Below are 20,572 nucleotides of genomic sequence, written 5' to 3'. Positions count from 1 at the left end.
GGTGACTACAGAGGGAGGTGAGGACAATGAAGGGTCTTTGTAAAAGGTTATTGTAAGTGGTCAGGCCAGAGAGACTGGCGACCTAGACCTGATTGGCATTAGAAGTAGGAAACTGAAAAATTAACCCTCTTAGGGGAATGTGAATGCATGTGTATATATGTGTGTGAACAGATGCACACACATATGCTATTTCTTGCTGTTTGAACTGGTGCTCAAGACTGAACCCAGGGACTCTCTCATGATAGATAAACACTCTACAACTGAGCTACCCCCTCTAGCCAATCTAATGTATTTTGGAGACAGAATGCTGGGGATAGAAAACTGTGAGAACATAAATAATTACTGGATTTGAATCTAACAATTACTTAAGTACACAGAATTATTAGGATGTTGACTAGTGTTTGTATTGTGAAACTCGGAGGAGCAATACATATTCAGCAATAAGATTATTAAATTATGACACATGCATTTCACTGGTACCACAACTTAAAGAGGCCCACACAATGTGAGTGGAAAAAGCCAATGGCAAACCCTAGTCTCATAAAAACAAACTGTATTTATGTTTGTGAATAAACTAATACGAAAAAAACACAGATTTCTGTGAGAGGGCCTTTGGTACAAAGTGGGATTTCTTTCTACTTTATGGCATGTGTATCATTTGAACCTGTTTTATTTTTTTCTTTTATGTGTATGAGTGTATTGCCTGCATGTTTAAGTGCACTTGTGCAATGCCTGAGGTCAGAAGAGAGTCTAGGATCCCTTGGAATTGGAGGTAAGACTGTTGTTACAAGCCCCTACGTGAGTGCTGGGAATCGAACCCAAGTCCTCTGCAAGAGCAGCCAGTGCTTTTAATCACTAAACCATCTTCCCAGTCCCTGAACTTGTTTTTCAAAGACAAATGTATTGTTTCCATTTTTTGGAACTTTAGCTTAAAACGTCCTTGATTTCGAACCAGGGGATAGGTTCTTTAGACACGATGGTCCCTGTTATTTGCTATGTAGACCAGGCTGGCTTTGGACTCTCAGAGATGCTCCTGCCTCTGCCTCTCCAGCGCTAAGACTAAGGGCAAGCATCAGCATCACCACGCCCAGCTAGATAGGACCGCTGAACATGGGAGCAACGGTGTCCTCCAGCGGGTTTAATTGAAACCTTCGGGAGGGACTTCTCGGGCCTTATCCGTGGACCTCGTGTCTGGGCGGTGCAGAACCACCTCCACTCTGCCCCGCCCCGCCCCGCCCCGCCTCGCCCTACCCTCTGCGCATGGTCTCAGGGGAAACTGCACATTGGCTGCCCGAAGCCCAGAGCCCGCCCATCCAGCGCATGCTCCCTACGCAGCCCGCGAGTTCTCGCGGATTCAACTAGCGCGCGGGGCCCGCAGCCCCCTCCTCACGCCCCCTGCCCGGGAAGCGTGCGTCGCGCTTGTGTGTGCGTCATCACGCCACGCCACTGCTCCAGCCCAGGGAAGATGGCGGCAGCCGTTCTGAGTGGGCCCTCTGCGGGCTCCCCGGCTGGAGCTGCCGGCGGGGCGGGGGGCCTCTCGGCGGCGGGGTCGGGTCCGCGTCTGCGTCTGCTGTTGCTGGAGAGCGTTTCCGGGCTGCTGCAGCCGCGAACTGGGTCCTCGGTGGCTCCTGTACATCCCCCGGTGCACTGGGCCCCACACTTGCCTGGGCTTATGTGCCTGTTACGGCTGCATGGGACGGTGGGTGGGGCCCAGGTAAGTTGGTGGCTCTCGGTTCCTCCGCCCTGTGGGAAGCCTGGCGAGGCCGGGGTCACACACCCCGAAGCTGCAGGGCCTCTTACCATTCTGGACGAGATTTACGTATTTCCTTATTAGGCCCTGTTTCTCTGTTCAGTAGGTGGTGGGCACTCAGGAATGAAGTTCAATTCCAGGCCTAGTCACCCACTAGTTGAATGCTCTTCAGCCCCCTTTGGCGACACTTGTTTTCGGGGTCGTTTCCCTTGAGGTATTTGAACACATAAATATGTATGAACTCTTGACTGAGAGCCTCCTCCATTATTAGTCGCTTCAGTTACAGTCATGACGGCGATAAGCAAAATGCAGTAACAGAAATGAGTCCTAGTATGAGGCCCCTAATCCAGTATAGAGAATTAAAAGATTTTTCCAAAGAATCAGTTTAAGATAATATACCCAAAAGATGAGTAGGGGTTTGGGTAGGGAAAGAAAACGGAAGGCGCGATTATGATGCCATGGAAGGCCCCCTGGTAGGAGAGAACAGCAGAGAAGAGCATTGTACGACGAAGCTAGGGGTTCAGATATGGAAGTCGATAGAGTTGAGGCTGGTGAGGTTGGTTGAGGTTAGAAGTGGTAGGCTTGGTTAGAAGGATTCTGTGGACTAGGTTAACATCCATCCAGTTTTGCAAACTAGAAACTGGTGCTATCCTAAACATACACTTCCATAAATAGTCGAGTTTTGCCATTTTTTAATGGATTTTCATTCAAACGTTTATTGAATACTTGTTTTATGTTATTGTTCCTCTAAATAGTTAAGTAAAGCATAGTTCTGCCCTTCAGAAAATTTCTAGTCTAAATTAGAATGAAGGTAAGTAGGCTAGGCATTGTAAGGCAAGCTTTTAATCCCAGCCCTCTGGTGGCAGAGGCGAGAGGATCTCTGTGAGTTCAAAACCAGCCAGGTCTACATGTCAAGTTCCAGTCCAGCTGGGCTACAGGGAGACCCTGTCTCAAAAAAAGCAAGCAAAAAACCAAAAAAGAAAAGACGTTAAGTAAATAGGCCTGGATATAGAGAAGTCTGTAGTTTGATTTTTCCTTCTAGGTTTAGTCACCAATATGGTTTCCCGCAGGTACCATAAATTCAGCCAATCCAAAATGAGACCACCCTAGTACAATCACAATTTCTTGCTTGGATTATAGTAACAGTCTTCTGACTGGTCTCCTTGCTTCCAATCTTGGGGCCTTAACTCTAATTCCCTTCACAGTAAGTAGGCCGAGCTTTCTAGAACAAAATTCTAATCATGTTTGTTACCTTTAAAAACCTTTAAATACCTGGTCTTTTTTTGGAAAAGTTTATTTAGAGTATGTGCAGGTGCACATGGTACTCCTGTGCAGTGGTATTTGTGTGAAGGTTTAGGACAGTTTGCAGGACTTGGTTCTCACCTCCATCTACTATGTAGGTTTCAGGGATTGGACTCAGGTTGGCAGGCTTGGTGGCAAGTCAGAATCATTGCTCAGGCCTCACCTGGCTTGCTTTTTTTTCTCTTTTGAGAGAGGCTCACTATACAGCCCTGGCTGGTCTGGAACTCTCTATGTAGACTTGGTTGGCCTGGAACTAGCAGAGATCCACCTGTCTCTGTTGGGAGTAAAGGCATGCACCACCATGCCAGGCTTCACCTGGGCTTTTTGACTCACGCTTTTGTGCTTGCTCTTCTTTTGGAACCCCTCCCTGAGCTGCCTGTGGGATCTTTACTCTCATCTTAATTCTGTGCTTATTTGCCAGGGCATTTAGGAAAGCTTTCTTGACTACCTGTAACTAACTGTTCTTTATTACAGTGTGTTTCTCAACCCCCCCCCCCAACAAAACAAAACCAAACCCACACATACAGCTTCTCTCTGCCGTATTCATACGACTAGGTTTAGGGTGTGTGTGTGCATGTGTGTACATGTTTGTGGTTGTAGAAGCTAGAGGTGGACATTAGGTGCTTTCCTCAATCACTTTTCATGTATTCAGTCACTATTATTTTCATGTGTATGAGTGGTATGTGAGTGTGAGATGTGCATCATGTGTGTCCATGTGCATGTGGAGGCCTGAGGTTGATGTTAGGAATCTCCCTTGATACTCTTCTGCCTTATTCTTAGTCAGGTCTCTTAATCAAACCCAGAGCTTGTTGATAAGGCTAATCTCACTAGCCAGTTTGCTGGGGCAGGGGGATTCCCTACTTTTGCTTTTTGAGGCTAGAATAACAAGTGACATATGAGTTATTTGGATCCAAACTCCAGTCACCGTTCTTGTGCAGTGCTTCAACTGCTGAGCTATCCTCCCAGTCCTCCATCTTATTTTCTTTGTTCAGCTAGACTGGTTGCCCATCAAACTACAGGGGTCAGCTTGTCTCTACCCTTTCAGCTCTGGGGCGGACGGGCACTCTTACACTTGGGTTTTACATGGGTGCTTGGGACCATGGCAAGCACTTTATCAACTGAGCCCTGAGCCATCTCTTGAAAAAAAAAAAATACAGGAAAACTTCAGACATAATACTAATATATCGAACTATCCCACTTTATGCTGTCCTATCATCAAAATTTAGCGATGAATATTGATATTTTTCCAGTCTTCTCTCTCTGTGTGTGTGTGTGTGTGTGTGTGTGTTGTGGCAGGGTCTCCCTGTAGTCCCAGCTGGCCTGGAACTCACTATGTACACCAGGCAGGTTGGATCTTAGAAAGATCTGTCTGCCTCTGAGTGCTGGGATCAAAAGCCTGCACTACCACACCCAACTTTCTAATACTTATTCACATGGGAAGTGCTTTACAGTAAAAAAATAAAAAATGTCATGCCATTAATACAGTGAAAAAGGAGGTGTTGAGGGTAAGTAAACAGTATGGGAGCACCCCTAGACTCCCCCCTGAGCTGTTGAAAACCTGCATCAGCAAACAACTACAGCCTCAGTCTGCTCTTGTGATGTTGGGTTCCCAGTGAAAAATACTGCTTGCTGTATTTAATTTTTTTAGGTGAGAAAAAATGTCAGAAACAGTTGCTGGATTAGGAAGTGGGCCGGTTGTATGTACATACATGTTGTGGGTGGGTACAGGTGTATATGAGCCACAGCGGATGTATCATGGTCTTAGGATGACCATCAGGTCCTTGAATTTCTACCTTGAGACAAGGTTGTTGTGTAAGCTAGGCTAGCTGACCCAAGAGCTTCACTTGATTGTCTTGTTTTGCTACTGTCTCCCAGTAGGGGGGTGCCAGGATTACAGCTGTTTATGCTACTATGCAGCTGACCTTTTATTATTATTATTATATTTTATGTGTATGTGTGTATTGCCTACATGTAGGTAAGTGCACCCGTGTCGTATGCAGCCAACTTTTACATGGGTTCTGGGTATCTTAACTCAGGTAGACAGGTTTGTGTGTCAAGTATCTTTAAACCCACTGAGTCATTTCCTCAGCCCCAGTTGGATGAATTGAAATACATTTCCAGCCATGTGCCTCATTAACATTCTTGTTTATTTTTTGAAATCTCTGATTTTACCAGTGACATGATTTCTTGTTAAGAATGTACACCATCCCTCAGTTAGCCCTTCATACGTGCTCATGCTACCCATGTTTTTGTTGACATTTTTTCTGCAGTGTTAAAGGTCATCTTTTTTTTTTTTTTTTTTTTTTTTTTTTTTTTTTTTGTCTTTTTGAGACAGGGTCTCTTGTAGCCCCAACTGACCTGGAACTCATTGAGATTGCCTGCCTCTATCTCCTGAGTGGTGGGGTTAAAGGTGTGTGGCACCATACTCAGCTGTTTTGTTTTGTTTTTATTTTTATTTATTTTTTTGGTTTGGTCTTTTTGAGACAGGGTCTCCCTGTAGCCCCAGCTGGCCTGGACTTGTTGGTGAGATTCACCTGCCTCTGTCTTAGATTAAAGGCATGTGCTACCAGGCCCAGCTCAGTGTATGTGAGTGTTTTGCCTACTTATATGTACGTCCACTATCTGTGTGCCTGGTCCTGGCGGAAGCCAGAAGAGAGCATCTAATCCTCTGGAATTGGAGTTACAGGTGGTAATGAGCTGCCTTGTGGGTACTGGGAACTGAACCCTTGTCCTCTGTAAGAGCAGTAATGTTCTTACTTGTTGAGCCATCTCTCCAGCCCCAGGGATGTCCTTTTGGACTAAGAGAAGGTGGGACTTAAGAAAGCCTTCTTAGGTGCAGAGACATGGAGGGGCTTAGAGAATTTCTTCTGCATCTTTAATGACCTTTGCCTGATTCACTCCCATTTCCCCCCACCTCTAGAACCTTTCAGCTCTTGGGGCATTGGTGAATCTCAGTAATGCACATCTTGGTTCCATCAAAACCCGGTAAGTCTTTAACCCTCTTTTTACCAGGGTGATAGACCTTTAGGAAATGAATTTTATGTATATTTTCTCATCTATTTTCCCCAGCTCATGGATTAAAGAGAGTTCTCCATTCCAGGAGTATGGAGAGTTTCATTCTTTTGTGAGCTTACTTGTATTGAATCTACCATTTCCAGCTCTCAAGTTTCTTATTCCCCACCTGAGATTTTTTACTCCCATCTTTCCTTGATGCTCCCTCCTCACTCTGAGTCCTCCAAACATTTCAGGAGGTAGAAAGTACAATAATTCTGGGGGTACAGTCTTGCTATAGCCCAGTGAGGATAAAAGAACAATCTGGATTTCTCTGAAGTCTAGCTTCCACCTACTCACCCCTCTCTTCTAAGATTTGAAGGCCTGTGCCTGCTGTCCCTCCTGGTCGGAGAGAGTCCCACAGAGTTGTTCCAGCAGCACTGCATTTCTTGGCTTCGGAGCATTCAACAGGTGTTGCAGGTAAGGATTCACTCTATCTAAAACCTCACTCTCCCATCCCAATATGGGTCATGTATATTCTTTCTGGCTCTGGGGAACAGAATAATTGAAAAGAATTTTCCTGCTTTGGGGGTAGAGCACATTAAACTTCAAATAGAGCTCTTTTTAAACTTGTTATTTTTTCTGTTAGCTTATTTTTACTTCATCTGACCTTTCATATGTAACTTCTGACAGCTTCTCTTTTATGGTAGGAGTGACACCTCTTAAAGTTCCTTTTTATGGGTATTTTTGTGTATATGTGTTTTGGTCTATTTCTTTGTTACTCTTTTAATCTCCCTGACATCCTTTGATGTCATTTGCACTTAGTTATTCTGCAAATATTTTCTGAGCACATTACAGGCCATGCGCTAAACTTAGGGTAAGTGGTAAAATATACTTTGACTCTACTTTCATGGCTCTTGGAGTTTAATGTAGGGACTGGGTCATTTTCTTTATGAAGTATGTGTTTGCAGGTAGAGTTTTAGGCTTGTGAACCATGTGGTTTCTGTTGTATATTTTTTTCCATCCCTTTAGAAATGTAAAAGTTGGGCTGAGCGTGGTGGTGCGTGCCTTTAGTCCCAGCACTGGGGAGGCAGAGGCAGGCGGATCGCCTGTGAGTTCAAGGCCAGCCTGGTCTACGTAGTGAGTTCAGGTCAGCTGGGACCGCAGGGAGAGCCTGTCTCAAAACAACAACAACAACAAAAAAGTGTAAATGTCATTCTTAGCTTATAAACCATTCAGCCAGGACCCACATGCTTTAGTTTGCAGACTCCTGTTGTAATGGAAGTCACTTTAACTGAGTAATGGTATAAATGACTGTGGAATGACACCTATGGAGGTCAAGAGAATCTGACCCCACCTGGGGTGGTATGGGTGGTAGAGATTAAGGCTAGACGTTTAGAGAATGTTTTTTTTTATTTGATCAGTAGTAGTTAATTGGGCTGCAAAATGGTCTGAGAATCTAAAAACCTGAATAGAAGAGGAGGTTTGTCATTTGAAGAGGTGTAAATGTACTGGTGTGGTGGGGTTGAAGAGATGCAGTGGGGAGATGAGTATATGGGAACCAAGCCAAGGATGGCCTTATCAGCTGTGTTCAGGATTTCAGGTTTTATTCTCTGAGCAGTGGGAATTTGTCAGATTCTAAGTAGGTTTTGTGCTGCTAGATCAGAATGCCACAGACTGAGTAATTTATAAAGAATAGAGATTTATCTGGATCATAGGTCTGGAAGCTGGGAAGTACAAGCTCAAGGGGAAGCATCTCTTGAGGACCTTTTTTGCTACATTCTAACATAGTGGAAGGCATCACATAGTACATAGGGGTGGAGAATGAGAATGAGTCAGTGTGTGCCAAGCTTGCCTTTATAACAAACCTACCCCTGTGATAACAGAGCGCTCATGACTGAATTATCTAAAGATGCTGCCTCTCAACACTCTTGTGTTGGGAATTAAGAATCCAGCAGATGAGGTTTGGGGGAACATTCAAACCATAGCAATGATGGTGAAATGGTGGTGACAACCTGGCCACATTGGAAAATGTCACTCTGGCTGCTGATTAGAGGAAGGATCAGTAAGGAGAGGAGTGGAAGCAGAAAGACCAGGTAGAAGGCTTCATAAGTACTGTAGGAGAACATAGTAGTGTCCTGAATGACAGTGGTAGCAGTAGAACTGAACTAGTAATTCTACTAGTAGAACTAGTAAGTGGGTTTGAGAGAGAGAGAGAGAGAGCGAGAGAGAGAGAGAGAGAGCGCGAGCGCACAGTCCTGATGATTAGGAAGACTGTGTGACCAGGATGACTTTTGACCTTCAGAACATTGGAGGGCAGGCTCAGAAGGAACAGGAGAAAGCACTGTGTGATGTTGGCTGTTCAGTAGCAGTCCTTTCAGTAAGTATCCCCTTCATGTGACCATGAAATGGAAGTCACCACATATCTCTCTAGCTTCCAGGGTCCTATCGGTGGGGGCTTCTCTGTTGTTAGGTTTTACAAAGAAAGGGTTTTTAGCATTTAGCTAGCAGTTGAAGCTGACAGTGAGTATGAAAGTACCAAGATATGTCCTTGTAAGAACTGAGTTTAAAGGTGCATACCATGCTTACTGGTCAGTAGAGGAGGTGTTGACTAAGGGGACTGAGAGTGACACAGCAGAGAGGTGATAACCAGGATTGTGGGTTGGATGGACTCCAAGAGAGGAGAGAGGAGTAAGTAGGATTGTGAGTTGGATGGATTCTAAAGGAGGAGTATGCGAGGAAAGAGGGAGAAGTCACTTCTGTTTATCTAACTGTGCCTTTGAGGCAGACCAAGATAGACCTAAAGTCGTTAATTCTATCAGTATCTAAGGGTTGTAATACTAGTGAAAGTGGTTTTTGCACAACTGTGGACACTGAAGCCAGACTGGATTGGGATGAGAAGCAGTTGGGACAAGGGGATAGAACCAGGGAAGACAGAAGATCTCAAGATTTTGACTGTAATGACAGTAGCAAAATTGGACAGTTTTGGGGATTTGGGGGTAGATTACGGTATTGGCTCAAGGAAAGGATTTCTAAGATGGGAGCAATTTGAGCATGTGTAAATGTCGGTGAGAAGGAGGGCAGGGGTAGATGGTATTAAGCCCAGTGGAGGGATTATGTATTGCCAGGAGGAGGGTATTTGATCTAAGGCAGAAGAAGGAAGGTGAAGGAGGTAAATGAGAATGATTAGGATTTCAGGTTTAGGTGTGGGAAGCTAAGGTAGCTCCCATGTTTGGGTTTTTGTTTCCTCTGTCAAATGATTGCAAGGTCATAGAGATAATGGAAGTGGTAAGGGAAGTTGGGATTTGGAAGTTCAAAAAGGTATAAGTAATGGAGAAAGTCAGCCAGAGAGAATGTAGTAGGGTTGTTGGACAGTGTTGAAAGCCTGTTTATAAGTAGGCCCAGTTTTTTTTCTTTTTCTTTGCTTTGTTATTTTTATTTTATGTGTATGAGTGTAGTATTGCTTGCATGTAGGTAGATGCACCTGTGTCGTGCAATGCCTGTGAAGGTCGTAAGAGGGTGTTGGATCCCCCTGGAACTGGAGTTAACAATTGTTAGCTGCCATGTGGGTGCTGGAAGTGGAACCCGGGTCCTCTGCAAGAGCAGTCAGTGCTCTTAAATGCTGAGCCATCTCTCCAGCCCCAACCAGTTACTCTTTTTAAAATTAAGGGGCTGGCAAGATGGCTCAGTAGGTAAAGGTGCTTACTGCTCAGCCTGATGACCTGTGTTCAGTCGCAGGAACCACATGGTGGAAAGAGAAAACCAACTTCTGAAAGTTGTCTTCTGACCTCCATGTGCACTCTTACCACCCCCAAATGAATGTAGAAAAAATTTAAGAAAAAAATTATTTCTGAGATAGCTTCTCATTATGTTGCCCAGGCTGGCCCCAACTAGTCTCAAGCCAGCTTCCTGCCTTTGCTCAGTAACTAGGGCTCTAGGCATACCAATGTGCCTGACTGTATTTTTTTTAGTAAGTATTCTCATTTGTTTTGTTGACACGAGTCTCTCTAGTTTAGGAAGAGATAGATATGCCAAAGCCTTTTTCATTAGGTTCCTGTTAATTTCCAGAAGAGTCCTAAAACCAAATAGTTTTTTTCTCATGAGTTCTAAGGTGGGTGTGAATCAAACTTGGAGTGATTGGGCAGTTTTGTAGTGACTAAGATTTATTTTTCAGTCTGAAAAGTTCTCCATTGCCAGCAGAGAAATATAGTGCGAGAATCACAAAGCTCAAGTGATCTTCAGAGTCAGATCTTTGGTTTTTTTTTTTTTTCAATCTTTTTTAGACAGTGTCTTGCTGTATAGCCCTGGCCGGCCTGGAATTCACTAAATAGACCAGGCTGGCCTGGAACTCAGAGATCTGTTTGCCTCTGCCTCCGAGTGCTGGAATTAAAGGTGAGCACTACTATTACTATGCATAGTCAGATCTTTTAAGGTGTGTCTTTATTACTTTTTTTCTCTAAACAAATTCCTGGAACCAGATAGGAATTTTTTTTTTTTTTTTTTTTTTTTGGTCTTTTTGAGACAGGGTGCTGGGATTAAAGGTGTGTAACACCACACCTGGCCATGTTATTATATTTTTAAGATTTATTTTTATTTACGTGTATGTCTTAAGTATAGGCTGTCTGTGTGTATGGGGGGAGGGCAGAGGAGAGCATTGAATTCCCTGGAACTGGAGTTACAGGCAGTTGTGAGCCGCAATGTGGGTGTTGGGAACCAAACTCAGGGAACCAAACAAGTGCTCTTAACTGCTGAGCCATCTCTCCAGCCCTGTAATTTATTTATCTATTTTTTTTTTGCTCTTTGAGACAGGGTTTCCCTGTAGCCCTAGCTGGCCTGGAACTCATTATGTAGACCAGGCTTGCCTCTAACTCACAGAGATCTGTGTGCTCTTGTCTCCCAAGTGCTGGGATTATAGGTTTGACCCCCTATAATTTATTTTTATTTTAACTTTTTAGGTACTGGGGATGGAACCCAGTGCTTCATGTTTGCTAGGCAAATGCATATCTCCAGTCTCCCAGATACTAAATATTAAAATGTAAATGTATTCTTTCTCTAGACAAATAACATTCCTTTTGTATCTTCCTTATTTTTCCTGTAGATGGTGAATTTCTGGTAATAGAGGCATTAACTGTGTAACCCTGCTGTGTTGTTTTTTGGGTTTTTTTGAGACAGGGTCTCCCTAGCACTCACTATGTAGACCAGGCTGGTCCTGACCTCACAGAAATCTGCCTGCCTCTGCCTCCCGAGTGCTGGGATTAAATGTGTACGCTACCATGTCTTTCTAACTAGTATTTTCTTTCTTTCTTTTTTTTTTTTTTATTACTCCAAAGATAGGCAATTTTTAACACATTTTTCCAGAAGTAACTTGAAGTAGGTTACATAAAAATATATATACAATGAAGTTTAAGGGGGAAAAATAGGAATAAGAAATCAAAGATCAAAGGATTCAAAGGATTTGCCAACATGGGGTCAACTTTGGTGGAATAATGGTTTCCATTAGCTCTGTTCTTTTTTTTTGAACTGTTATTTTCTTAAAAGGGCTGTGTTGTTGTACCTCTGTCCCTCTTTTGGTGACAGTAAAGGTGAGGTTGGTAGCATGAGTGTTGTTTTTAGTCCCAGGACCCACCACCCACCATGGAGTTGGCTGTGGCTATCCTGAAGGACCTGCTCCGATACGCATCCCAGCTTCCTACACTGTTCCGGGACATCTCCACCAATCACCTCCCTGGGCTTCTTACTTCTTTACTGGGCCTCAGACCAGAGGTAAGATTTCCTAAGTCCTCTGTTCCTTGATCACGTCCAGTCCTTGTTCTCATTTGTCCTGTTTGGATTAAAGAACAGTCTGTACGCTGATTGAGAAATAGGATTTAGGAAGTGGGAAGAACTGGGCATGGTGGTGCATACCTTTGGTCCCAGCACTTGGGAGGCAGAGACAGGCAAATCTCTGTGAGTTTGAGGCCAGCCTGGTCTACATAGAGAGTTCCAGGCTAGCCCGAGCTATATAGTGAGACCCTGTCTCAAAAAAACAAAAGCAAAATAGCACAAAACAAAAGTAGAAGATTGTGAGGACAAGAAAAAACGATTGGGTAGAGAAGGAAACTTATGGGTGGTGGGATGAGATGGAAGTACGGGGCCACTGGGCTCTTAGCCTCTGCCTTTTTCCTGTTTTTCCCACAGTGTGAACAGTCAGCATTAGAGGGGATGAAGGCTTGTGTGACCTACTTTCCTCGGGCTTGTGGTTCTCTGAAAGTAAGTGTTTATGATGCTGTGATGGCTGTCTGCCTTAGGGTTTCTTTTTTAATTTAGAACATTTTATTTTTATGTGTATGAGCGTTTTGCCTCTCTATGTATAAGTGCACTTGTACACTGCCTGCAGAGGCCAGAAGAGGGTGTTGGATCCCTGGAACTGGGGTTAAGGACAGTTGTTAGCTGCTGTTTGGGTACTTGAAACTGCACCCTGGTCCTCTGGAAAAGGAGCTCTGACACTACTACCTCACAGTAAAGAAATCAGAATGCAATCACCTGGCCTAAGATCAGGGATTAGAACCTGTGTCTGTCTTGATACCAAGGCCCATTCTCTAACCCGTAAACTCCTTTCTCTTTTTTCTTTTCCTTTCCCTCCCTCTTCCCTCTTTTTTCTTTTTTTTTTTTGAATGACTACCTTACCTCTGAGGTATACCCCAAGCCTTCCCAACCTCCTTTCTCTGCCCTGCCTTCTTTGACTCTAGAATGCTCTGCCTATTTCTTCTACTACCCTATCCTTGTTCCTGAAGTTTTTATGATTTCTTTCAGGAAGCCCTCCTAACACTTCCCTAGGACAAGTTCCTCCTAAACCTCTGAATTGCTCCCCATTATGTCTGTGCAAAGTAACTAATTGACTGTATGGCAACTTTTTTTGTTCTCAGTCTTTTTTGAGACAGGGTCTCCCAGTAGGCCCAGCCTGCCTGGAACTCACTATGTAGACTGGGCTGGCCTTGAACTCATAGAGATCTGCCTGCTTCTGCCTCCCAATGCTGGGATCAAAGGTGTGCACCACCATACCTGGCCTGTATGGCAACTTTATACATAGGCAGATACACTAGAGGTACTCATAGGTAAGGGGTGAGTAAGGGAGGAGGCCACTGAAAGAAATAGTTACAGTTTTATTCTCAAGCAGGTAGTAGCAAGAATGGCTTACCAATTCACCCCAAACAGTAACAGTTACAGGGCCATTCGTAGTTGGCATTTGTTGTTTGCTGTGTCATTGGTATTCTAGAGAGTCAGTGAGGGTAGGAAAGCAGTCACAAGTTCCAGTGGTCACTATGGTATATCTGCACTGTCTGCTGGTGTGAGGTCAGCAGGATATTGGGTCAGGCCAGCTAGATCTAGGGAACTGATCACCAGCAGGAAGTTAGGTAAAAGCACATATTTGGATTGCCCACATTGAGGACCTGGAGGAAGTGGAGAACTAGAAACTTGTCAGGGTCGCTTAAGCCCTGCTTCTGGTATGAGAAAGTCCCAACTTACATTCACAGTGGCTACATAGAGTTATAATTCACTAGATCTAGAGATTTAGACTAGAAACTAGGTCTTTTAACTCCTATAATTTCAAATTATGATTAATGTAGCTGGTAAGCTAGGATGTATTACACTTATAATGTGAAATGGGAACAAAATGAACTCTATTGCTCACTGTCACAGGGACTGCTCTTAGGCATATTTGTACTTACAACTTAGAGATCCACCACATTTCATTATAGGCTACTGAAAATACTTACGGGCTTTTCCTACCATTACTGTGTGTTCACAAGCCCCTTCTACCCTATCCCTAATAAACTGGACCTCAGATTAAACACTCCTACTCCAGACCTTCTTATAGTATGAGAGAAAAGGTTGCCGACTGAAAGGTGACTGCTCTGTGATTTGCTGCCTTTGCTCTGCTCCACCAGCCTGCTCTTCTCTCCTGATTGGTTCTGCCCGCATACCTATGGATAGTACCCTAATTCTAGCTTAGGCCTCATTTCTCTATCCCTACTGTTAGAGTTGAACTGTGAGGATTGCTATTTTTCAGAGCTTTGTCTTGAGGGAGATAGATAACTGTCATTTGCAAAAATAGCAGGAGGGAGCCCAGTTTTTTGTGTGTCAGGGGCCAGACAGGCCCTTTCTCATACAGGAGGCCAAGAACCAGAGGTGACATGTAGGATGCCTTTGTACCTCAAAAATGTGTTTGGTAACAGCCATCACTGGCTCATGAAGGCATCATGCTTCCTTTGTCTGTAGGAAAGCAAAAAAAAACTTGGGTAGAACAGTCTGCTGCTGAGAATCTGACCAGCGCTTCCTTTCTTTCCCCCTTTCAGGGCAAGCTGGCCTCGTTTTTCCTATCTCGGGTGGATGCCTTGAGCCCTCAGCTTCAGCAGGTAAAGGAAAGGAAAAAATGTGTAGAATTTGGGGATCTGAGCCTAGAGCAGTCTTAGTTTTTCTTTATTACAGCTTTTGGATGTTGTTCTTGCTTCCTTGTTAACACACACAATTACTGGATTCTGTCCTCTTGGAGACTTAAGCCTTACTGTTCCTTGTTCCCTTGTTGATCTGTTTGTCTTGGGCATTAGTGGGGTGGGAGACATGGCTGGGCTAGTTTCTTTCTGACCAGCTTTCTGCCCTTCCTTCTGCAGTTGGCCTGTGAGTGTTACTCCAGGTTACCCTCTTTAGGTGCTGGCTTTTCCCAGGGCCTGAAGCACACGGAGAACTGGGAACAGGAGCTGCACAGCCTGTTGGCCTCACTGCACAGCTTGCTGGGGGCCCTGTATGAAGGAGCAGAAATGGGTAGGGACCAGGGCTGGTGTAGTCAGGACAGGGGTTGGGGAGCTTGGCAGAAGGGAATAGGAGGGTGGTCCAGAGAAGCAGGACAGTGGGTTTCTGGGCAGCATGGATGAGAACATAAGCGGGTCATCTACCATAAATGAAGAAGGAGGGATGGGAGAAAGACAGTATATAAGGAAGTTTGTGTTGCTGCCCAGCTCCTGTGCAGAGCGAATGCCCTGGAGTGGAGACTCTGCTTGCCCATTCAGAAGATGGTAACACTCATGTCCTCCTCCGACTTCAGCAGAGGTTTTCAGGACTGGCCCACTGCCTGGGGCTCATGCTCAGGTGTGTGGGCATTAGAGGGAATGGGGTGTGGGGCAGGAGAAGTTGAAGTGGGTGGGTGAGTCCTGCTGGGGAGGCTGCTGTGAGGTTCTTGCTTTGATTGATCTTTTTAGCTCGGAGCTCGGAGCACCTGTGTCCATGCCTGTGCAGGAAATCCTGGATCTCATCTGCCGGATCCTCAGCATCAGTGGCAAGAATATTGTGAGTGGGCTTTGTCCTTCACATGCAGCACTTGCTCAGGACCCTAAGTACCTGGGAAAGCCCCCAGACTGTCATCCCTAAAGCTGTGTACCCCTGACAGAATGTGCCATGGTCAGTGGACTTGATTATATAGAGCAGGCCACTTGTGGCCAGTGCAGAGGGTGAGTTTGAGGATCAGCCAAGGCACTGTTGAAGTGCTCAGTCATGTTCTCCTCCGTGCCGGATGGGAGAGGGGGTTTGAGTTGAGCTAGGGCCAGGAAGTTGGTTCCTTAACTAGGTGTATATATGTGTATATGGTTCGACATACCTACTCTGATTCTCCCTTTGTTTCCCTGTTTATTAATTTTGCCACATTTTTCTCTAGAGTTTGCTTGGAGATGGTCCTCTGAGGTTGCTGCTGCTGCCCTCTATCCACCTTGAAGCCTTGGACCTTCTCTCTGCACTCATCCTTGTGTAAGTGGGATTGGTCAGGGTGTGGAGAAAGGAGTGGATGTGCTGGAAATGAGGGCCACTGTTCCATCTCTGCCTCTAGGTGTGGAGGCCGGCTCATGCGTTTTGGGACCCTGATCAGCCGCCTGCTTCCCCAGGTCCTCAATACCTGGAGCACTGGGAGGGACACTTTTTCTCCAGGCCAAGAGAGACCTTACAGGTGACTGTCCAGGAAGGGGATGGGTGGAGAGTGTGGATGAGGACATGCAGGTGGCTCAGGGACTATGGCATGTTAACTGCTCACACCCTGCCTTCTTCATGTTCTAGCTCCATTCGAACCAAGGTGTATGCTATCTTAGAGCTGTGGGTGCAGGTTTGTGGGGCCTCAGCAGGTATGCTTCAGGGAGGAGCCTCTGGAGAGGCCTTGCTCACCCACCTGCTCAGTGACATCTCCCCACCAGCTGATGCCCTTAAGGTGAGTGAGTCCTGTCCCTGGGCTCCAGTGCTGGTTGTCCAACTGTGCCTGTCTCCTGACTCTGTTCTTCCTTTCTGTTTGCCTGTGTTTCCTTCTACCACCAGCTGCGCAGCCCCCAGGGAAGCTCTGATGGAGGTTTACAAAGTGGGAAGCCCAGTGCCCCCAAGAAGCTAAAGCTGGATGTGGGGGAAGCAATGGCCCCATCCAGCCATCGGAAAGGAGATAGCAACGCCAACAGCGATGTGTGTGCTGCTGCATTGAGAGGTAGATGATGGCTTGAAGTGATTAGGCCAAAATCAGTTGGTAATGTGGAGCTTGTTCATAAAGTGCTGAGAGACTTGGTGAAGAAGCAGAGACAGCCATATAGCCATGAACAGTCTTGGGTCCTGCTATTAGATTTGGGGTCTGCTAGTTTCCCCTTATCTTCCAAGGTCTTAGTTGTCTCCTTTGCTCAAGCACTTGGCATATGCATTATGCATGGCAGGGACAGTACTAGCACTCGGGGAAATCCTGCCTGTGGAGTTCATGCTCCCTGCAAAGCAGGGTGCTGGCAGGGTTTCCCTTCTGGTGCATCTGAGAATATGAGCAGAAATTAGGTGGATGCTGTGTAGTTAGTAGATGACTTTCCTTTGGGTCCCATGTATTCTTATTGCCTGTTACCTTCAAGATGAGGCCAGTTCTCCCCAAGTGTATACATGCAATTCATAATGTTTTACCTATGTTATCTCACCCTCACCTGTACTGGAGGAAGCAAACTGAGAAGGTAAATGCCTTATCCAGGGCATGCAGTGGCAGAACTGGATGCTCTTGATAGGCTTTGTGCTCTAAAAACCCTTGTCACAGCCTGCCTCTTATGTGCCATTCTGTTCCCAGGCCTCAGCCAGACCATCCTTATGTGTGGGCCTCTCATCAAGGAGGAGACTCACAGGGTTAGTGGAGACTGGTCCCCATGGAACCTGGGGAGGGGGTCATTGCTCTGTGTGCTTGGGAGAGTTTACCCCAGAGGTGGGTCCACTGAATCCTGGCAATGAGGCCCCACTTTGAAGGGTTGGGTGGTCTTGGTGAAGTTTCTAGGTTTACCGTGTTTTCTTTTCAGAGACTTCATGATCTGGTCCTGCCCCTGGTCATGGGACTCCAGCAGGGAGATGTTCTGGGCAGTTCTCCTTACAACAGTTCCTGCTGCCGCCGTGAGCTCTACCGCCTGCTGCTGGCTTTACTGCTGGCACCTTCCCCTCGCTGCCCACCTCCTCTTGCCTGTGCCCTACAAGCTTTTTCTCTTGGCCAGCGAGAAGGTAGCCTTGAGGTAACTGTTAACTGGGCCAAATCCTCCTTTGGTTCCTGGGTTCTCTTGTTCTGATGCCTGCCTCATGGGGTCCTGATGGTCACACTTGCCCTTTCTTCCTTCCTTAGGTCTCTTCTTTCTGCTCAGAAGCACTGGTGACCTGTGCTGCTCTCACACATCCTCGAGTTCCTCCCCTGCAGGCCATGGGCCCCACCTGTTCCACACCTGCCCCAGTTCCTCCTTCTGAGGCCCCATCTCCATTCAGGGCCCCACCCTTTCATCCTCCAGGCCCTATGCCCTCCATAGGTGCTATGCCCTCTCCAGGCCCTGTGCCCTCAGCAGGCCCAATGTCCTCAACAGGCCCCATGCCCTCAGTAGGCCCAATGTCCTCAGCAGGACCCATGACTTCAGCAGGACCCATGCCCTCTACAGGTCCTGTGCCCTCTCGCCCTGGACCTCCAGCAACCACCAACCACTTAGGCCTTTCTGTCCCAGGCCTGGTTTCTGTCCCACCCAGGCTCCTCCCTGGCCCTGAAAACCACCGTGCAGGCTCCAATGAGGACTCCGTCCTTGCTCCTAGTGGGACTCCTCCACCTAGTATACCCCCAGATGAAACTTTTGGGGGGCGAGTACCCAGGCCTGCCTTTGTTCATTATGATAAGGAGGAGGCATCTGATGTGGAGATCTCCTTGGAAAGTGACTCTGATGATAGTGTGGTGATCGTGCCTGAGGGGCTTCCACCTCTGCCACCTCCACCACCTTCAGGCTCTCCTCCACCCCCTGTGGCCCCCACTGGGCCACCAACAGCCTCCCCTCCTATGCCAGCCAAGGAGGAGTCTGAAGAACTTCCTGCAACTCCAGGGCCTCTACCCCCACCCCCACCGCCACCCCCACCTGCTTCTGGTCCTGTGGCACTTCCACCACCCCAGCTGGTCCCTGAAGGAACTGCTGGAGGGGGAGGACCCCCAGCCCTGGAAGAGGATTTGACAGTTATTAATATCAACAGCAGTGATGAAGAGGAGGAAGAAGAGGAGGAAGAGGAAGAGGAGGAAGATGAGGATGAAGAGGAAGAAGACTTCGAGGAAGATGAAGAAGAGGAGGAAGAATATTTTGAGGAGGAAGAAGAGGAAGAAGAATTTGAAGAGGAATTTGAGGAGGAAGAAGGTGAGTTAGAAGAGGAGGAGGAGGAGGAAGAAGAGGAAGAAGAATTGGAAGACGTGGAAGATATGGAATTTGGTTCAGCAGGAGGGGAGATAGAAGAAGGTGGACCTCCACCCCCAACTCTGCCTCCAGCTCTGCCCTCTGCAGACTCCCCCAAAATACAGCCTGAGCCAGATGCTGAACCTGAACCTGGGCTCTTGCTGGAAGTGGAGGAGCCAGGGACAGAGGAGGTACCTGGGCCTGAGACAGCCCCCACCCTGGCCCCTGAGGTGCTTCCCTCCCTATCTGTCACTGGCATGCATCTCCTGTTTACCATCAAATAAGTGAGAAATAAAGCTCTATTAATTGTTGCTAGTGCTGAAAAAAAAAAAAAAGGAAATCTGGAAGTGGAGGAGCCAAGGACAGAGGAGGTGCCTGGGCCTGAGACAGCCCCCACCCTGGCCCCTGAGGTTCTTTCCTCCCAGGAGGGGGTGGAGCAGGAAGGGGGAAGCCCCGTAGCAGGGCCACCTCTTCCAGAGACTGTAGAAGAAGAGTCCTCTGCTCCTCCTACCCTGCTGGAAGAGGGGACTGAGAGTGGTGGTGACAAGGTGCCACCCCCAGCAGAGACATCTGCAGAAGAAGAGATGGAGACAGAAGCAGAAGCCACAACTGTCAAGGAGAAGGTGAGAGTTAGCTAGGAGGGCATCTGCAGGGTGGGGAGGTGGGCCTGCTGAGGAAAGGAGTGCAGCTCTTGTAGTAGGGAAGAGTTGTCTTTGTGCGTAACTATTTTGAATTTTGTGTCTTTGTTCCTAAAAGGAGCAGGATGACACAGCTGCCATGCTGGCTGACTTCATCGATTGCCCTCCTGATGATGAGAAGCCACCACCTGCTACAGAGCCTGACTCTTAACCCTTTCTGCACCCCAACACTTTGTATCCAATAAAGTTATATCCATAGATATGTATGTTGCTCTGTCCTCTTGCCACATTGTTCCCAGCCAGGAACCTGGGTGAGTGCTGGAGTTTGCATCATCTCCAGCTGTCCCTCTATATCTACATAGCTGTCTTTATTGACCTGAGGAGGAATCACTGACTGAAAGGTATATCAGACTGACCTGTCATTCAGTAAGTTAGTGTTGGAATTTTAGCATTCTTGCCCTCTGTCCTTTTTTTCCCCCCCTCCTTTTCAACAGGGTTTTGCTATGTAGGCCCAGCTGGCCTTGAATTCAGTCTTGCCTCAGTTTCCCAAGTGCTGGGGCTATAAGCTGTGTGCCACTATGCCCATCCACCTCTGCTCTCTGATGTTATGTATATACAAGGCTGCCTGTGGGTAAGACTGAACAGTTAGAAGGTATGTCTTTGCTTTTGATTTTGTGATTCAGAGGTTGAAAATGTGAGGAAATTTAAGGGATTAAGTGGCTAAGTGAGTGGGCTTGTGTAAATGCACCCCCATAGGCTCTTGGCCTAGGAGAGCAAGATGAATGCGTACATTGGAAGTTTAGTTACTGAAGTCTGTGAAATTTGAACATTGAGCATCCCAAATAAAAGGATCCTCTGTAGGTGGTCTGGGGTTAAACTCTGCCCAGGGTCTTATCCTTCTAGTGACCTCATTCTGATCTCCAACAAACTAATTGGCAGGACTTCCTACCTGCTCTTGTAATCTGGATATTTCCTGTTCAGTATAAAATCCACTTAGGCACATTTTTCCCCCCTAGGCCTTGCTTGCAGGCATAAGCTTGGAACTGTGTCTGAGGTTTAAGAGTTTGGAGTAGGGAACCCTATGATGATTTTAATCACTTGAGTTTGTTGATGTGTGGACTAAGAATTTCAGAAGTGTGGAAAAGAGGATTATATTTCCCATCTGCATGTATGCCGAAAGA

At 46.4% G+C, this 20,572-nt stretch overlaps 1 protein-coding gene across 2 annotated transcripts; it reads left to right on the top strand.

The window, feature by feature from the left end:
• The first annotated feature begins 1,348 nt into the window (after positions 1-1,348).
• On the top strand, positions 1,349-19,649 carry Pelp1 (proline, glutamate and leucine rich protein 1). Of its 2 annotated transcripts, none has more exons than XM_008855887.3 (18): positions 1,349-1,714; positions 5,973-6,037; positions 6,418-6,523; positions 11,657-11,806; positions 12,221-12,292; positions 14,380-14,439; positions 14,695-14,845; positions 15,040-15,169; positions 15,280-15,367; positions 15,732-15,820; positions 15,900-16,016; positions 16,124-16,271; positions 16,376-16,535; positions 17,145-17,200; positions 17,368-17,574; positions 17,682-18,944; positions 19,125-19,376; positions 19,510-19,649. In XM_008855887.3, exons 1-18 carry the CDS (start codon positions 1,466-1,468, stop codon positions 19,600-19,602), a joined length of 3,456 nt encoding a protein of 1,151 aa, XP_008854109.1. In that variant the 5' UTR covers positions 1,349-1,465; the 3' UTR covers positions 19,603-19,649. The 2 variants fall into 2 exon arrangements, with proteins under 2 accessions (XP_008854109.1, XP_008854108.1); XM_008855886.3 differs by having other exon boundaries at positions 1,351-1,714; positions 17,682-18,991; positions 19,172-19,376.
• Positions 19,650-20,572: the final 923 nt, after the last annotated feature.

This window comes from Nannospalax galili, unplaced genomic scaffold (genome assembly GCF_000622305.1).
Source record: "Nannospalax galili isolate Female #2095 unplaced genomic scaffold, S.galili_v1.0 scaffold146, whole genome shotgun sequence".
Lineage (NCBI taxonomy): Eukaryota > Metazoa > Chordata > Mammalia > Rodentia > Spalacidae > Nannospalax > Nannospalax galili.
The sequence above is the reverse complement of the archived record's forward strand: the minus strand, read 5'-3'. Positions and strand labels throughout refer to the sequence as shown.